This window comes from Oncorhynchus clarkii, chromosome 7 (assembly GCF_045791955.1).
Source record: "Oncorhynchus clarkii lewisi isolate Uvic-CL-2024 chromosome 7, UVic_Ocla_1.0, whole genome shotgun sequence".
NCBI lineage: Eukaryota > Metazoa > Chordata > Actinopteri > Salmoniformes > Salmonidae > Oncorhynchus > Oncorhynchus clarkii.
Genome location: NC_092153.1, coordinates 222,501 through 240,000, shown reverse-complemented (window position 1 = coordinate 240,000; position 17,500 = coordinate 222,501). Strand labels below are relative to the sequence as shown.

Genomic DNA, 17,500 nt, shown 5'->3' with positions numbered 1-17,500 from the left:
GTCAGGATAGGAGTGAGCCCTAGTGTTGCAGAACCTTCATTAAAATATATTCCTCTACCTCTCTGTAGTCTAGTCAATCTCTTCCTCTCTGTAGTCTAGTCAATCTCTTCCTCTTCCTCTCTGTAGTCTAGTCAACCTCTTCCTCGTCTCCTTCCTTCTCTTGTTCATTATAACATGATGATGGACCAACCACAACACTGGGATTACTGACACCCCTCATCACTGTATCAGACCAGAGAACTGGAGAGGACCTACTGAGATGTAGAGAGGAGAGGAAGGAGAGAGAGGAGATGAAGGAGAGAGAGGAGAAGAAGGAGAGAGAGGAGAGGAGAGGAAGGAGAGAGAGGAGAGGAAGGAGAGAGAGGAGAGGAAGGAGAGAGAGGAGAAGAAGGAGAGAGAGGAGAGGAAGGAGAGAGAGGAGAGGAATGAGAGAGAGGAGAATACCTATTGAGATGTAGAGAGGAGAGGAAGGAGAGAGAGGAGAGAGGAAGGAGAGAGAGGAGAGAGGAAGGAGAGAGAGAGAGAGAGGAAGGAGAGAGAGGAGAGAGGGAGGAGATAGAGAAGACCTATTGAGATGTAGAGAGGAGAGGAAGGAGAGAGAGGAGAGAGGAAGGAGAGAGAGGAGAGAGGAAGGAGAGAGAGGAGAGAGGGAGGAGATAGAGGAGAAGACCTATTGAGATGTAGAGGAAGGATAGAGAGGAGATGAAGGAGAGAGAGGAGAAGACCTACTGAGATGGAGAGAGAGGAGAAGACCTACTGAGATGTAGAGAGAGGAAGGAGAGAGATGAGAAGACCTACTGAGATGTAGAGAGGAGAGGAAGGAGAGAGAGGAGAGGAAGGAGAGAGAGGAGAGGAATGAGAGAGAGGAGAATACCTATTGAGATGTAGAGAGGAGAGGAAGGAGAGAGAGGAGAGGAATGAGAAAGAGGAGAATACCTATTGAGATGTAGAGAGGAGAGGAAGGAGAGAGAGAAAACCTACTGCGATGTAGAGATCAGAGGAAGGAGAGAGAGGGAGAGGAAGGAAGAAAGGAAAGAGAGAGAGAGAGGAAGGAAAGAGAGAGGAAGGAAGGAAGGAAGGAAGGAAAGAGAGAGAGAGGAAGGAAGGAAGGAAAGAGAGAGAGGAAGGAAGGAAAGAGAGAGAGAGGAAGGAAGGAAAGAAAGAGAGAGAGGAAGGAAGGAAGGAAAGAGCGAGAGGAAGGAAGGAAGGAAAGAGAGAGAGAGGAAGGAAGGAAGGAAAGAGAGAGAGAGGAAGGAAGGAAGGAAAGAGAGAGAGCGAGGAAGGAAGGAAGGAAGGAAGGAAGGAAGGAAAGAGAGAGAGAGAGGAAGGAAGGAAAGAGCAAGAGGAAGGAAGGAAGGAAGGAAGGAAAGAGCGAGAGGAAGGAAGGAAGGAAAGAGAGAGAGGAAGGAAGAAAGGAAGGAAAGAGAGAGAGAGGAAGGAAGGAGGGAAAGAGAGAGAGAGAGGAAGGAAGGAGGGAAAGAGAGAGAGAGGAAGGAAGGAAGGAAGGAAAGAGAGAGAGGAAGGAAGGAAAGAGAGAGAGAGGAAGGAAGGAAGGAAAGAGAGAGAGAGGAAGGAAAGAGAGAGAGGAAGGAAGGAAGGAGAGAGAGAGGAAGGAAGGAAAGAGAGAGAGAGGAAGGAAGGAAAGAGAGAGAGAGGAAGGAAGGAAAGAGAGAGAGAGGAAGGAAGGAAAGAGAGAGAGGAAGGAAGGAAGGAAAGAGAGAGAGGAAGGAAGGAAAGAGAGAGAGAGGAAGGAAGGAAGGAAAGAGAGAGAGAGGAAGGAAAGAGAGAGAGGAAGGAAGGAAGGAGAGAGAGAGAGGAAGGAAGGAAAGAGAGAGAGAGGAAGGAAGGAAAGAGAGAGAGAGGAAGGAAGGAAAGAGAGAGAGAGGAAGGAAGGAAAGAGAGAGAGAGGAAGGAAGGAAAGAGAGAGAGGAAGGAAGGAAAGAGAGAGAGGAAGGAAGGAAAGAGAGAGAGAGGAAGGAAGGAAAGAGAGAGAGGAAGGAAGAAAGGAAGGAAAGAGAGAGAGAGGAAGGAAGGAGGGAAAGAGAGAGAGAGAGGAAGGAAGGAGGGAAAGAGAGAGAGAGGAAGGAAGGAAGGAAGGAAAGAGAGAGAGGAAGGAAGGAAAGAGAGAGAGAGGAAGGAAGGAAGGAAAGAGAGAGAGAGGAAGGAAAGAGAGAGAGGGAGGAAGGAAGGAGAGAGAGAGAGGAAGGAAGGAAAGAGAGAGAGAGGAAGGAAGGAAAGAGAGAGAGAGGAAGGAAGGAAAGAGAGAGAGAGGAAGGAAGGAAAGAGAGAGAGGAAGGAAGGAAGGAAAGAGAGAGAGGAAGGAAGGAAAGAGAGAGAGAGGAAGGAAGGAAGGAAAGAGAGAGAGAGGAAGGAAAGAGAGAGAGGAAGGAAGGAAGGAGAGAGAGAGAGGAAGGAAGGAAAGAGAGAGAGAGGAAGGAAGGAAAGAGAGAGAGAGGAAGGAAGGAAAGAGAGAGAGAGGAAGGAAGGAAAGAGAGAGAGGAAGGAAGGAAAGAGAGAGAGAGGAAGGAAGGAAAGAGATAGAGAGGAAGGAAGGAAGGAAAGAGAGAGAGGAAGGAAGGAGGGAAAGAGAGAGAGAGAGGAAGGAAGGAGGGAAAGAGAGAGAGCGATAGAGACAATGCTAACTTCCTATTCTCTTTGTGCAGATCCCGAGAGTACAAACAAATATTCACCAGAACGAAAGAAACCACAGAAAGTTAGAGATAAAAGTTAAAGGCGAGTTGAAAAGAAAGAAAGTGAGAGAGAGAGAGAGAGACAGAGACAGAGAGAGACAGAGACAGAGACAGAGAGAGAGAGAGAGACAGAGCGAGAGAGAGAGAGAGAGAGAGACAGAGAGACAGAGAGAGAGAGAGAGACAGAGAGAGAGAGACAGACAGAGACAGAGAGAGAGCGAGAGAGAGCAAAGGAGAGAAAGAGAGGAGAAGCATTTATACGCTGACCTCTGACCTCTATGTTTGAGTGACTGACTGACGGATGAGTGAGTGTTCTCTCCATCTCTCCGTCTCTGCCTCCTACGCCTCTCAATACTCCACATCTACACATAATAACGACCAACACGAACACTGGGCTGCTTCCCAAAACGCCACCCTAGTCCCCTACACAGGAAACTACTTTGGACCAACGGGCCTGAATAAGGAGTAGCCACTATCTAGGTAGCAATTTGGGACTCGTTCCTTGTAACAAGCAACACTTCTACAGCTCCTACATCCTGAGCTGAAGCCGGCGAGAGATCAATGAGGAACTGGAGAAGAGAAAACACACAGATATCAACGAGGAACTGGAGAAAACACACAGAGATCAATGAGGAACTGGAGAAAACACACAGAGATCAACGAGGAACTGGAGAAAACACACAGAGATCAACGAGGAACTGGAGAAAACACACAGAGATCAACGAGGACCTGGAGAAGAGAAAACACACAGAGATCAATGAGGAACTGGAGAAAACACACAGAGATCAATGAGGAACTGGAGAAAACACACAGAGATCAACGAGGGACTGGAGAAAACACACAGAGATCAACGAGGGACTGGAGAAGAGAAAACACACAGAGATCAACGAGGAAACACACAGAGATCAATGAGGAAACACACAGAGATCAACGAGGAACTGGAGAAAACACACAGAGATCAACGAGGAACTGGAGAAAACACACAGAGATCAACGAGGAACTGGAGAAAACACACAGAGATCAACGAGGAACTGGAGAAAACACACAGAGATCAACGAGGAACTGGAGAAAACACACAGAGATCAACGAGGAACTGGAGAAAACACACAGAGATCAATGAGGAACTGGAGAAAACACACAGAGATCAACGAGGAACTGGAGAGAAAACACACAGAGATCAACGAGGAACTGGAGAAAACACACAGAGATCAACGAAGAACTGGAGAAAACACACAGAGATCAACGAGGGACTGGAGAAAACACACAGAGATCAACGAGGAACTGGAGAAAACACACAGAGATCAATGAGGAACTGGAGAAAACACACAGAGATCAACGAGGAACTGGAGAAAACACACAGAGATCAACGAGGAACGGGAGAAGAGAAAACACACAGAGATCAACGAGGAAACACACAGAGATCAACGAGGAACAGGAGAAAACACACAGAGATCAATGAGGAAACACACAGAGATCAACGAGGAACGGGAGAAAACACACAGAGATCAACGAGGAACAGGAGAAAACACACAGAGATCAACGAGGAACGGGAGAAAACACACAGAGATCAACGAGGAACTAGAGAAAACACAGAGATCAACGAGGAACTGGAGAAAACACACAGAGATCAACGAGGAACTGGAGAAAACACACAGAGATCAACGAGGAACTGGAGAAAACACACAGAGATCAACGAGGAACTGGAGAAAACACACAGAGATCAACGAGGAACGGGAGAAAACACACAGAGATCAACGAGGAACTGGAGAAAACACACAGAGATCAACGAGGAAACACACAGAGATCAACGAGGAACGGGAGAAAACACACAGAGATCAACGAGGAACTGGAGAAAATACACAGAGATCAACGAGGAACTGGAGAGAAAACACACAGAGATCAACGAGGAACTGGAGAGAAAACACACAGAGATCAACGAGGAACTGGAGAAAACACACAGAGATCAACCTGGAGAAAACACACAGAGATCAACGAGGAACTGGAGAAAACACACAGAGATGTTCACTCTGCTTTGCAAGACAATGTTGTGTTAACCTTTCTACTTCCGCTGTGCAGCAAAACGTATCCAAAGAAAACTATTCCACTAATTGATTTACAGCAAATGTTTTAACCAAGTCTGGATTGAAAGGCAATATTGACACATGTTCTGAGATATGTTTGAAACAGGTGTGCGCGTGTGTGTGCGTGCGTGCGTGCGTGCGTGTGCGTGCGTGTGTGCGTGCGTGCGTGCGTGCATATTTCACTGAAAGAATAAATGTCTTTTTTTTTCAAGATGATAGTTTCCGTATTCTACCATATTAATGACCTAAGGCTCGTATTTCTGTGTGTTATTATGTTATAACTAAGTCTGTGATTTGATAGAGCAGTCTGACTGAGAGATGGTAGGCACCAGCAGGCTCGTAAGCATTCATTCAAACAGCACTTTCGTGCGTTTTGCCAGCAGCTCTGCTGTTTATGAATTCAAGCCTATCAACTCCTGAGATGAGGCTGGTGTAACCGATGTGAAATGGCTAGCTAGTTAGCGGGGTGCGCGCTAATAGCGCTTCAAACGTCACTCGCTCTGAGACTTGGAGTAGTTGTTCTCCTTGCTCTGCATGGGTAACGCTGCTTCGAGGGAGGCTGTTGTCGATGTGTTCCTGGTTCAAGCCCAGGTAGGAGCGAGGAGAGGGACGGAAGCTATACTGTTACACTGACAATACTAAAGTGCCTATTAGAACATCCAATAGAGAAATAGTCCTATAATTCCTATAATAACTACAACCTAAAACTTCTTACCTGGGAATATTGAAGACTCATGTTAAAAGGAACCACCAGCTTTCATATGTTCTCATGTTCTGAGCAAGGAACTTAAACGTTAGCTTTCTTACATGGCACATATTGCACTTTTACTTTCTTCTCCAACACTTTGTGTGTGTGTGTCTCAGTACTCACAGAGGTTCTGGGCGATCTTTGGGTGTGTGTGTGTGTGTGTGTGTCTCAGTACTCACAGAGGTTCTGGGCGATCTTTGGGTGTGTGTGTGTGTGTCAGTACTCACAGAGGTTCTGGGCGATATGTGTGTGTCTCAGTACTCACAGAGGTTCTGGGCGATCTTTGGGTCCAGCACCTTCAGCTGTTTGATCCTCTTCTTGATGGACCTCTTTGCTTCCAGACCCTGTTCATCCTGGACAGCTGGAAGAGACACGTTACATTATGTTACACACACACTGTTAGCATGTCACCCACCCCACACACACACACACACACACACACACACACACACCGATGACCGACGCATAAACAATGAAAACATTAATGTTACTGACGATGGAACTAGCAGATTCTACTGGGTAGAACTAGTATTATACTACTGGGTAGCATCCCACCCTGCTCCACAGTGTGTGTGTGTGTACGGGCGGTGGTCACGCTCGGTCCTAACAAGATCTCACACCAGTGGAGGGCTGTGGAGGAGAGGATTATGGGAAAGCTGTGAAGCAGAGAGGTCAGAGTTGGCCCTGTCACAAACACACATTCACACACACACACACACACGGTGGGTTCACATAGCGGAGAACATTCTGTCTAACGTCCCTGCTGGCATAACGGCGGCAATATCAATATGATGATAGCTGCTTTTAAAGACCTACATATCCCATACACAGAGGACAGGAGAGGAGGAGAGGAGAGAGAGACAGACAGGAAACGGAGAGACCGATGGACCAAGAGAGGAAGAGAGAGATGGGGGGAGAGGGGAGAGAGATGGGGGAGAGGAGAGAGAGATGGGGGAGAGGAGAGAGAGATGGGGGAGAGGAGAGAGAGATTGGGGAGAGGAGAGAGAGGAGAGCGAGGGATAGGGGGAGAGGAGAGAGAGATAGGGGGAGAGGAGAGAGAGGAGAGCGAGGGATAGGGGGAGAGGAGAGAGAGAGAGAAAGAGAGATGGGGGGAGAGAGGAGAGAGACAAGAGGAGATACAGAGAGGAGATACAGAGACCAGAGGAGATACAGAGACCAGAGGAGACCAGAGGAGACACAGAGAGGAGATACAGAGACCAGAGGAGACACAGAGAGGAGATACAGAGACCAGAGGAGATCAGAGACCAGAGGAGATACAGAGACCAGAGGAGATACAGAGAGCAGAGGAGATACAGAGACCAGAGGAGATACAGAGAGCAGAGGAGATACAGAGACCAGAGGAGATACAGAGACCAGAGGAGATACAGAGACCAGAGGAGATACAGAGACCAGAGGAGATACAGAGAGGAGATACAGAGACCAGAGGAGATACAGAGAGGAGATACAGAGACCAGAGAAGATAGAGAGACCAGAGGAGATCAGAGACCAAAGGAGAAACAGAGAGGAGATACAGACACCAGAGGAGATACAGAGACCAGAGGAGATACAGAGACCAGAGGAGATACAGAGACCAGAGGAGATACAGAGACCAGAGGAGATACAGACACCAGAGGAGATACAGAGACCAGAGGAGACCAGTGGAGACACAGAGAGGAGATACAGAGACCAGAGGAGACACAGAGAGGAGATACAGAGACCAGAGGAGATCAGAGACCAGAGGAGATACAGAGACCAGAGGAGATACAGAGAGCAGAGGAGATACAGAGAGGAGATACAGAGAGGAGATACAGAGACCAGAGGAGATACAGAGACCAGAGAAGATACAGAGAGGAGATACAGAGACCAGAGAAGATAGAGAGACCAGAGGAGATCAGAGACCAGAGGAGATAGAGAGACCAGAGGAGATACAGAAACCAGAGGAGATACAGAGACCAGAGGAGATACAGAGACCAGAGGAGATACAGAGAGGAGATACAGAGAGGAGATACAGAGACCAGAGGAGATACAGAGACCAGAGAAGATACAGAGAGGAGATACAGAGAGGAGATACAGAGACCAGAGGAGATACAGAGACCAGAGAAGATACAGAGAGGAGATACAGAGACCAGAGGAGATAGAGAGACCAGAGGAGATACAGAAACCAGAGGAGATACAGAGACCAGAGGAGATACAGAGACCAGAGGAGATACAGAGAGGAGATACAGAGAGGAGATACAGAGACCAGAGGAGATACAGAGACCAGAGAAGATACAGAGAGGAGATACAGAGACCAGAGAAGATAGAGAGACCAGAGGAGATCAGAGACCAGAGGAGAAACAGAGAGGAGATACAGACACCAGAGGAGATACAGAGACCAGAGGAGATACAGAGACCAGAGGAGATACAGAGACCAGAGGGGATACAGAGACCAGAGGAGATACAGAGACCAGAGGATATACAGAGACCAGAGGAGATACAGAGACCAGAGGAGATACAGATACCAGAGGAGATAGAGAGACCAGAGGAGATAGAGAGAGGAGATACAGAGAGGAGATACAGAGACCAGAGGAGATACAGAGACCAGAGGAGATAGAGAGACCAGAGGAGATAGAGAGAGGAGATACAGAGAGGAGATACAGAGACCAGAGGAGATACAGAGACCAGAGGAGATAGAGAGACCAGAGGAGATACAGAGATGAGATACAGAGACCAGAGGAGATACAGACACCAGAGGAGATACAGACACCAGAGGAGATACAGAGACCAGAGGAGATACAGAGACCAGAGGAGATACAGAGACCAGAGGAGATACAGAGACCAGAGGAGATACAGAGACCAGAGGATATACAGAGACCAGAGGAGATACAGAGACCAGAGGAGATACAGATACCAGAGGAGATAGAGAGACCAGAGGAGATAGAGAGAGGAGATACAGAGAGGAGATACAGAGACCAGAGGAGATACAGAGACCAGAGGAGATAGAGAGACCAGAGGAGATACAGAGATGAGATACAGAGACCAGAGGAGATACAGACACCAGAGGAGATACAGACACCAGAGGAGATACAGACACCAGAGGAGATACAGAGACCAGAGGAGATACAGAGACCAGAGGAGATACAGAGACCAGAGGAGATACAGAGATCAGAGGAGATACAGAGAGGAGATACAGAGACCAGAGGAGATATAGAGAGGAGAGGAGATATAGAGACCAGAGGAGATACAGAGACCAGAGGAGATACAGAGACCAGAGGAGATACAGAGACCAGAGGAGATACAGAGACCAGAGGAGATACAGAGACCAGAGGATATACAGAGACCAGAGGAGATACAGACACCAGAGGAGATACAGAGACCAGAGGAGATACAGATACCAGAGGAGATAGAGAGACCAGAGGAGATAGAGAGAGGAGATACAGAGAGGAGATACAGAGACCAGAGGAGATACAGAGACCAGAGGAGATACAGAGACCAGAGGAGATAGAGAGAGGAGATACAGAGAGGAGATACAGAGACCAGAGGAGATACAGAGACCAGAGGAGATAGAGAGACCAGAGGAGATACAGAGAGGAGATACAGAGACCAGAGGAGATACAGACACCAGAGGAGATACAGAGACCAGAGGAGATACAGAGACCAGAGGAGATACAGAGACCAGAGGAGATACAGAGACCAGAGGAGATACAGAGACCAGAGGAGATACAGAGATCAGAGGAGATACAGAGACCAGAGGAGATACAGAGACCAGAGGAGATATAGAGAGGAGAGGAGATATAGAGACCAGAGGAGATACAGAGACCAGAGGAGATACAGAGACCAGAGGAGATACAGAGAGGAGATACAGAGACCAGAGGAGACACAGAGAGGAGATACAGAGACCAGAGGAGATACAGAGACCAGAGGAGATACAGAGAGGAGATACAGAGACCAGAGGAGATACAGAGAGGAGATACAGAGACCAGAGGAGATACAGATAGGAGATACAGAGAGGAGATACAGAGAGGAGAGGAGATACAGAGAGGAGAGGAGATACAGAGACCAGAGGAGATACAGAGACCAGAGGAGATACAGAGACCAGAGGAGATACAGAGACCAGAGGAGATATAGAGAGGAGAGGAGATACAGAGACCAGAGGAGATACAGAGACCAGAGGAGATACAGAGAGGAGATACAGAGAGGAGAGGAGATACAGAGACCAGAGGAGATACAGAGACCAGAGGAGATACAGAGACCAGAGGAGATACAGAGACCAGAGGAGATCAGAGACCAGAGGAGATCAGAGACCAGAGGAGATAGAGAGAGCAAACAGCAGTGCACCTCCTCAACCTCACTACAGTAACAGAGGGTTAGAGGAGAGGAGACAGAGATCAGATAGAGACCAGGGGAGTACGGGGGAGAGAGACAACATGGGGTTTCATGGCTGCTTTAATTATTTAAGACACCAGATTAAGAGAACAAAATGTGCCTCCCAGGAGGACGCTGGGTAATTGTCTTGTGTTCTAATTACGGCGCAGGCAGAGCCGGGTGGTGCAGGAGGCAGTAGTGTGTGTGTGTGTGTGTGTGTGTGTGTGTGTGTGTGTGTGTGTGTGTGGTAGAAGTGGGAAAGAGTGGAGGTTAATCTTGAGGAAAAAGGAAGAGCCTCCGTTTGGGCTTTCTCCTTTCCTTTCCCTAAAACACTGGGCTTAATTAAAATGTAAAGAGGTCTGTGTTTGGCCCTGGGAGACCTCTGCAGGCGTAATCCCATTGGCTCCCATCAACACACACACAACAGAAGAAAACAGTCCATTGTTACAGTAGCTACGGTAGATGTAGTTACTAAGTATGTTAGCTATGGTAGATCTAGTTACTACGTCTGTTAGCTAAGTCTGTTAGCTATGGTAGATCTAGTTACTAAGTCTGTTAGCTATGGTAGATGTAGTTACTAAGTATGTTAGCTACGGTAGATCTAGTTACTAAATATGTTAGCTATGGTAGATCTAGTTACTAAGTATGTTAGCTATGGTAGATCTAGTTAAAGTTACTAAGTATGTTAGCTATGGTAGATCTAGTTACTAAGTATGTTAGCTATGGTATATCTAGTTAATGTTACTAAGTATGTTAGCTACGGTAGATCTAGTTACTAAGTATGTTAGCTATGGTAGATCTAGTTACTAAGTATGTTAGATCTAGTTACTAAGTATGTTAGCTAAGTATGTTAGCTATGGTATATCTAGTTAAAGTTACTAAGTATGTTAGCTACGGTAGATCTAGTTACTACGTCTGTTAGCTAAGTCTGTTAGCTATGGTAGATCTAGTTACTAAGTATGTTAGCTATGGTAGATCTAGTTACTAAGTATGTTAGCTACGGTAGATCTAGTTACTAAGTCTGTTAGCTATGGTAGATCTAGTTACTAAGTATGTTAGCTATGGTAGATCTAGTTACTAAGTATGTTAGCTATGGTAGATCTAGTTATTAAGTATGTTAGCTATGGTAGATCTAGTTACTAAGTCTGTTAGCTACGGTAGATCTAGTTACTAAGTCTGTTAGCTACGGTAGATGTAGTTACTAAGTCTGTTAGCTACGGTATTTCTAGTTACTAAGTATGTTAGATCTAGTTACTAAGTATGTTAGCTACGGTAGATCTAGTTACTAAGTATGTTAGCTATGGTAGATCTAGTTATTAAGTATGTTAGCTATGGTAGATCTAGTTACTAAGTATGTTAGATCTAGTTACTAACTATGTTAGCTAAGTATGTTAGCTATGGTATATCTAGTTAAAGTTACTAAGTATGTTAGCTACGGTAGATCAAGTTACTAAGTATGTTAGCTATGGTATATCTAGTTAACGTTACTAAGTCTGTTAGCTATGGTAGATCTAGTTACTAAGTATGTTAGCTATGGTAGATCTAGTTACTAAGTATGTTAGCTATGGTAGATCTAGTTAAAGTTACTAAGTATGTTAGCTATGGTAGATCTAGTTACTAAGTCTGTTAGCTAAAAGTCTGTTAGCTATGGTAGACCTAGTTACTAAGTCTGTTAGCTATGGTAGATCTAGTTACTAAGTCTGTAGGCTACGGAAGATGTAGTTAATAGGTATGATAGCTACGGTAGATCTAGTTACTTAGTCTGTTAGCTATGGTAGATCTAGTTACTAAGTCTGTTAGCCAAGTCTGTTAGCTACGGTACATGTAGTTACCATTACCAAGTCAGTTAGCTATGGTAGATCTAGTTACTAAGTCTGTTAGCTATGGTAGATCTAGTTACTAAGGATGTTAGCTACGGTATATCTAGTTACTAAGTCTATAGGATTGTTTTGAGTGAGGAAGAGGAGAAGAAGGAGGACAGGAGGGGAGAAGAGGAGGTGCAGGAGTGTTTGGGAGTGAAGCCTTGAAGATTTAACAGAACTTTAGATATTTTAACCTTTATTTAACTAGGCAAGTCAGTTAAGAACAAATTCTTATTTTCAATGACGGCCTCCCAGGGAAGAGGGTTAACTGCCTGTTCAGGGGCAGAACGATAGATTTGTACCTTGTCAGCTCAGGGATTCGATCCAGCAACCTTTTGGTTACTAATCCAACACTCTAACCATAAGGCTACCTGCCACCACCCTCTAACCACTAGGCTACCTGCCCCCCCCCCCCCCCCCCCCCCCCACCCTCTAACCACTAGGCTACCTGCCTCCCCCCTCTAACCACTAGGATACCTGCCTCCCCCCTCTAACCACTAGGCTACCTGCCTCCCCCCTCTAACCACTAGGATACATTCCTCCCCCCTCTAACCACTAGGATACCTGCCTAACCCCTCTAACCACTAGGCTACCTGCCTCCCCATCTAACCACTAGGCTACCTGCTCTAACCACTAGGCTACCTGCTCTAACCACTAGGCTACCTGCTCTAACCACTAGGCGACCTGCTCTAACCACTAGGCTACCCCCCCCTCCCCTCCCCCCTAACCACTAGGCTACCCCCCCCCCTCCCCCCTAACCACTAGGCTACCCCCCCACCCCCTCTAACCACTAGGCTACCTGCTCTAACCACTAGGCTACCTGCTCTAACCAACTAGGCTACCTGCTCTAACCACTAGGCTACCTGCTCTAACCACTAGGCTACCTGCTCTAACCACTAGGCTACCTGCTCTAACCAACTAGGCTACCTGCTCTAACCACTAGGCTACCTGCTCTAACCAACTAGGCTACCTGCTCTAACCACTAGGCTACCTGCTCTAACCACTAGGCTACCTGCTCTAACCAACTAGGCTACCTGCTCTAACCACTAGGCTACCTGCTCTAACCACTAGGCTACCTGCTCTAACCACTAGGCTACCTGCTCTAACCAACTAGGCTACCTGCTCTAACCACTAGGCTACCTGCTCTAACCAACTAGGCTACCTGCTCTAACCACTAGGCTACCTGCTCTAACCAACTAGGCTACCTGCTCTAACCACTAGGCTACCTGCTCTAACCAACTAGGCTACCTGCTCTAACCACTAGGCTACCTGCTCTAACCACTAGGCTACCTGCTCTAACCACTAGGCTACCTGCTCTAACCACTAGGCTACCTGCTCTAACCACTAGGCTACCTGCTCTAACCACTAGGCTACCTGCTCTAACCACTAGGCTACCTGCTCTAACCACTAGGCTACCTGCTCTAACCACTAGGCTACCTGCTCTAACCAACTAGGCTACCTGCTCTAACCAACTAGGCTACCTGCCGCCCCAAATCTTCAATTGTAGTCTAAACACAGTCAAGGGAATGGGTCAACACAGTCAGGGGAATGGTCAACACAGTCAGGGGAATAGTCAACACAGTCAAGGGAATGGTCAACACAGTCAAGGGAATGGTCAACACAGTCAGGGGAATAGTCAACACAGTCAGGGAATGGTCAACACAGTCAAGGGAATGGTCAACACAGTCAGGGGAATAGTCAACACAGTCAAGGGAATGGGTCGAACATCACCAAGAGCCATTTCAGACACCCCGGGGATGTTACAGTGGAAGGGGTAGAGGGATACAGAGGAACAGGTGTACGGGTACATGGCTCAGTCAAGGACCACTGGTCACAGAAGGGTGTAGAGGAACCAACACAAGGGTGACAACACACCCCACCCCTAAAAACACCCATGATGACTTACGTGGCACTTCAGTAGGCTCACTCTCTTCACAGTCTTCGGTGAGCAGTGAGAGAGGAGGATAAAGAGGAAGAGGAGACAAAGAGGAAGATGAGAAAATGAGGAAGAGGAGAAAAAGAGGAAGGGGAGAAAACAGGAAGAGGAGAAAAAGAGGAGAAAACAGGAAGATGAGAAAACAGGAAGCAGAGAAAAAGAGGAAGAGGAGAAAAAGAGGAAGGGGAGAAAACAGGAAGAGGAGAAAAAGAGGAGAAAACAGGAAGATGAGAAAACAGGAAGCAGAGAAAAGAGGAAGAGGAGAAAAGAGGAAGAGGAGAAAAATAGGAGAAAACAGGAAGATGAGAAAACAGGAAGCAGAGAAAAAGAGGAAGAGGAGAAAAAGAGGAAGGGGAGAAAACAGGAAGAGGAGAAAAAGAGGAGAAAACAGGAAGATGAGAAAACAGGAAGCAGATAAAAAGAGGAAGAGGAGAAAAAGAGGAAAAAACAGGAAGATGAGAAAACAGGAAGAGGAGAAAAAGAGGAGAAAACAGGAAGATGAGAAAACAGGAAGCAGAGAAAAAGAGGAAGAGGAGAAAAGAGGAAGAGGAGAAAAGGAGGAAGAGGAGAAAAGAGGAAGAGGAGAAAAGGAGGAAGAGGAGAAAAGGAGGAAGAGGAGAAAAAGAGGAGGAGGAGAAAAAGAGAGCACAGAGAGAGATAAATAAGAGGAGAGAGAGAGAGAGAGAGGTTGTGTGAAAGAAAGGAGAAGGGAGTTAAAAAAGCAGAATAAAAAGAGGGAACATGAAAAATGTATAGAAGAGAGAATGGTCCACAGAAAGAAAGTGTGATGTTTCTGTGTGTGTCTGTGATTTGGAGGTGAGGGGGTCATTCAGCGAATTCTGAGAAAGCAAGAAAAGGAGCTTTTGAAATGAAAACAGGCAATTTTGCGGTCGCCCGGCAACTCAGAGCATCATGCTGTCAAAGCATCAGGAGTACAGAGAGAGAAGAGAAGCCTTTTGAAAAGGCAGCGAGAGACATGACTATTACAGACCCTTTTCCATTCACCAGGAAGACCACTTACAACCCACTCATACTATTATAGTTAAAAGATTTTATCAATGAACATTAAAATAGATTCTACGATACTTTTGCATACTTTTTTAGCCATTAGTTCTCAACGTTATCCCCACCAGCGAAGAGTGGTCCCCGACAACTTGCAGCTATGTGTACCACACCCCTGTTCTCTCTTACTCTGCTGTGTGTTCGTCTCGCTAGCTGTCAAACATGGCGAGAGGCTGAAGCTCATTGGCTGAAACTCCAATTGCTAGTGGGCTGGCCCGCTAAGGATGGGGGAGTTTGAAATCATTTTACTATTCGATAAGGGACATGAAGTTGTGTTGGATATCCTAGATAGGCTAATTGTAGCTTGCTAGCAAGGTTAATTGTAGCTAGCTAGCTAACGAGGTTAATTGTAGCTAGCTAGGGAGGCTAATTGCGTCTAGATAGCGATGCTAATTGTAGCTAGCTAGCTAGCGATGTTAATTGTAGTTAGCTAGCGAGGCTAATTGTAGCTAGCAAGGTTAATTATAGCTAGCTAGCTAGGCTAATTGTAGCTAGCAAGGTTAATTATAGCTAGCTAGCTAGGCTAATTGTAGCTAGCTAGGCTAATTGTAGGTAGCAAGGCTAATTGTGGCTAACATGCTGCACTTTCTCACCAACCCCATTCAGAGAAAACAGCAGCACACCTGTTGGTTGCTCGTTGTAGCCTACTACTCATTTCGCTAACGGTTAATTCTGTAATTTTAATGCATTTCGTTTTTGACAATTCCTGACATTTAATCCCAGTAAAAATTCCCTGTCTTAGGTCAGTTCCTATAACATAACATGTACCAGATATATCTCTGATGACTAGTCTCTAGAACATGTACCAGATATATCTCCGATGGCTGGTCTATAACATGTACCAGACATATCTCTGATGACTAGTCTCTATAACATGTACCAGATATATGTCTGATGGCTGGTCTATAACATGTACCAGACATATCTCTGATGACTAGTCTCTAACATGTACCAGATATTTATATCTGATGACTGGTCCTATAACATGTACCAGATATATCTCTGATGGCTGGTCTACAACATCCCCTGCATGTCCGTTTGGACAAGTCACCGTCAGCTGAAATCCAGGGAGGTTGATCCTCACAGCAGGTGCTCTGTGTGATTCATTAAAGCCCAGGGATGTATAAATGACTCATTACAAATGACAGCAGTGTTGCATGTTCTTTTGAAAATGTGTTTCCACACTCATTTCTTTACTGAGCCTGTGTGTGTGTGTGTGTGTGTGTGTGTCTGTGTGTCTGTGTGTGTGTGCGTGCGTCTGTGTGTGTGTGTGTGTGTGTGTGCGTGTCTCTCTTCATATCTATAAGGCCTCTGTCTCCTCTGATAGGGTTATATTCTCAAATGGCACCCTACGAAATAGTGCACTACATCTGACCAGAGCCCTTATTGGACCCCGGACAAATGTAGTGAACGATGTAGGGAATAGGGTGTCATTTGGGACTCAGCCTGCCTCTATGATTGGCCGAACACCCCTACTCTCGCTCTTCTTATCTCTACCACTTCCTGCTGTCTAACACCTACACTTCCTGGTAGAGATTGCGGCTGCTGACAGCGCCCGCAGGCCGCTGGACTCTGATTGATTAACCAGCAACCCCTGACCCTCCAACGAGAGGTTTTAATTGGCTGATGCATAATGATGTGATTCACACTGGAGGAGAGGGTGTTCTGGGGACAGAGAGGATTGTAAACTAGGAGAGAACCTCCAACACCTGAGCTGATGTACGTACGGAGGTACGAGCGTGTGTGTTGGCCAACACCGCGTGTCCTGGTTCCCAACGCTACCCTCCCTGTCTCCAGCTCCACTAAAGGGAAAGGTTCATGCAGGCGACGCCCACTCCCCTTTATACCTTAGGCAGTCGACGCCCACTCCCCTTTATACCTCAGGTACACCCACTCCCCACGCCCACTCCCCTTTATACCTTAGGCAGTCGACGCCCACTCCCCTTTATACCTCAGGTACACCCACTCCCCACACCCACTCCCCTTAATACCCCAGGCAGGCGACGCCCACTCCCCTTTATACCCCAGGCAGGTGACGCCCACTCCCCTTTATACCCCAGGCAGGCTACGCCCACTCCCCTCTCTGAGACACACACATACAGCATTTCTGACACACACACAGCATCTCTGACACACACACACACACACACACACACACACACACACAAGAAACAGGACAAAATCAGGCCAAAAGAGAGTCCTATTTTGGTTTATTTAAGTGTGTCCTCTATGGGAGAGGAGACTTAGTTCTCAGAGGAATGATAAGATTGACACAGAGGCTAGAGAGAGAGAGAGAGAGAGAGAGAGAGAGAGAGAGAGAGAGTGTGTGTGTGTTTGTCCTTCCAGTGTGAGTGTGTGTGTTTGAGGAGGAACTTCACTTGCTAAGTGACTCTCTCTGTCCAGTATTTACCAGCTCTATCCTTCACATCCTGTCCTCTCTCAGGGAGTTAACTCTCTCTCTCTCTCTCTCCAGTATTTACCATCTCTATCCTTCACATCATGTCCTCTCTCAGGGAGTTAACTCTCTCTCTCTCTGTCCAGTATTTACCATCTCTATCCTTCACATCCTGTCCTCTCTCAGGGAGTTAACTCTCTCTCTCTCTCTCTCTCTCTGTCCAGTATTTACCATCTCTATCCTTCACATCATGTCCTCTCTCAGGGAGTTAACTCTCTCTCTCTCTCTCTCTCTCCAGTATTTACCATCTCTATCCTTCACATCATGTCCTCTCTCAGGGAGTTAACTCTCTCTCTCTCTCTGTCCAGTATTTACCATCTCT

General features: G+C 46.6%; 1 protein-coding gene across 1 annotated transcript in view; it reads right to left on the bottom strand.

The window, feature by feature from the left end:
- The window catches only part of LOC139413972 (protein diaphanous homolog 3-like), a 451,641-nt gene that overhangs the window by 224,137 nt on the left and 210,004 nt on the right, over positions 1-17,500 (bottom strand). Inside the window, exon 18 of the mRNA XM_071161859.1 lies at positions 5,785-5,880. Within this exon, the coding sequence (XP_071017960.1) occupies positions 5,785-5,880 (96 nt within the window). The remainder of the gene's footprint in view (positions 1-5,784; positions 5,881-17,500) is intronic.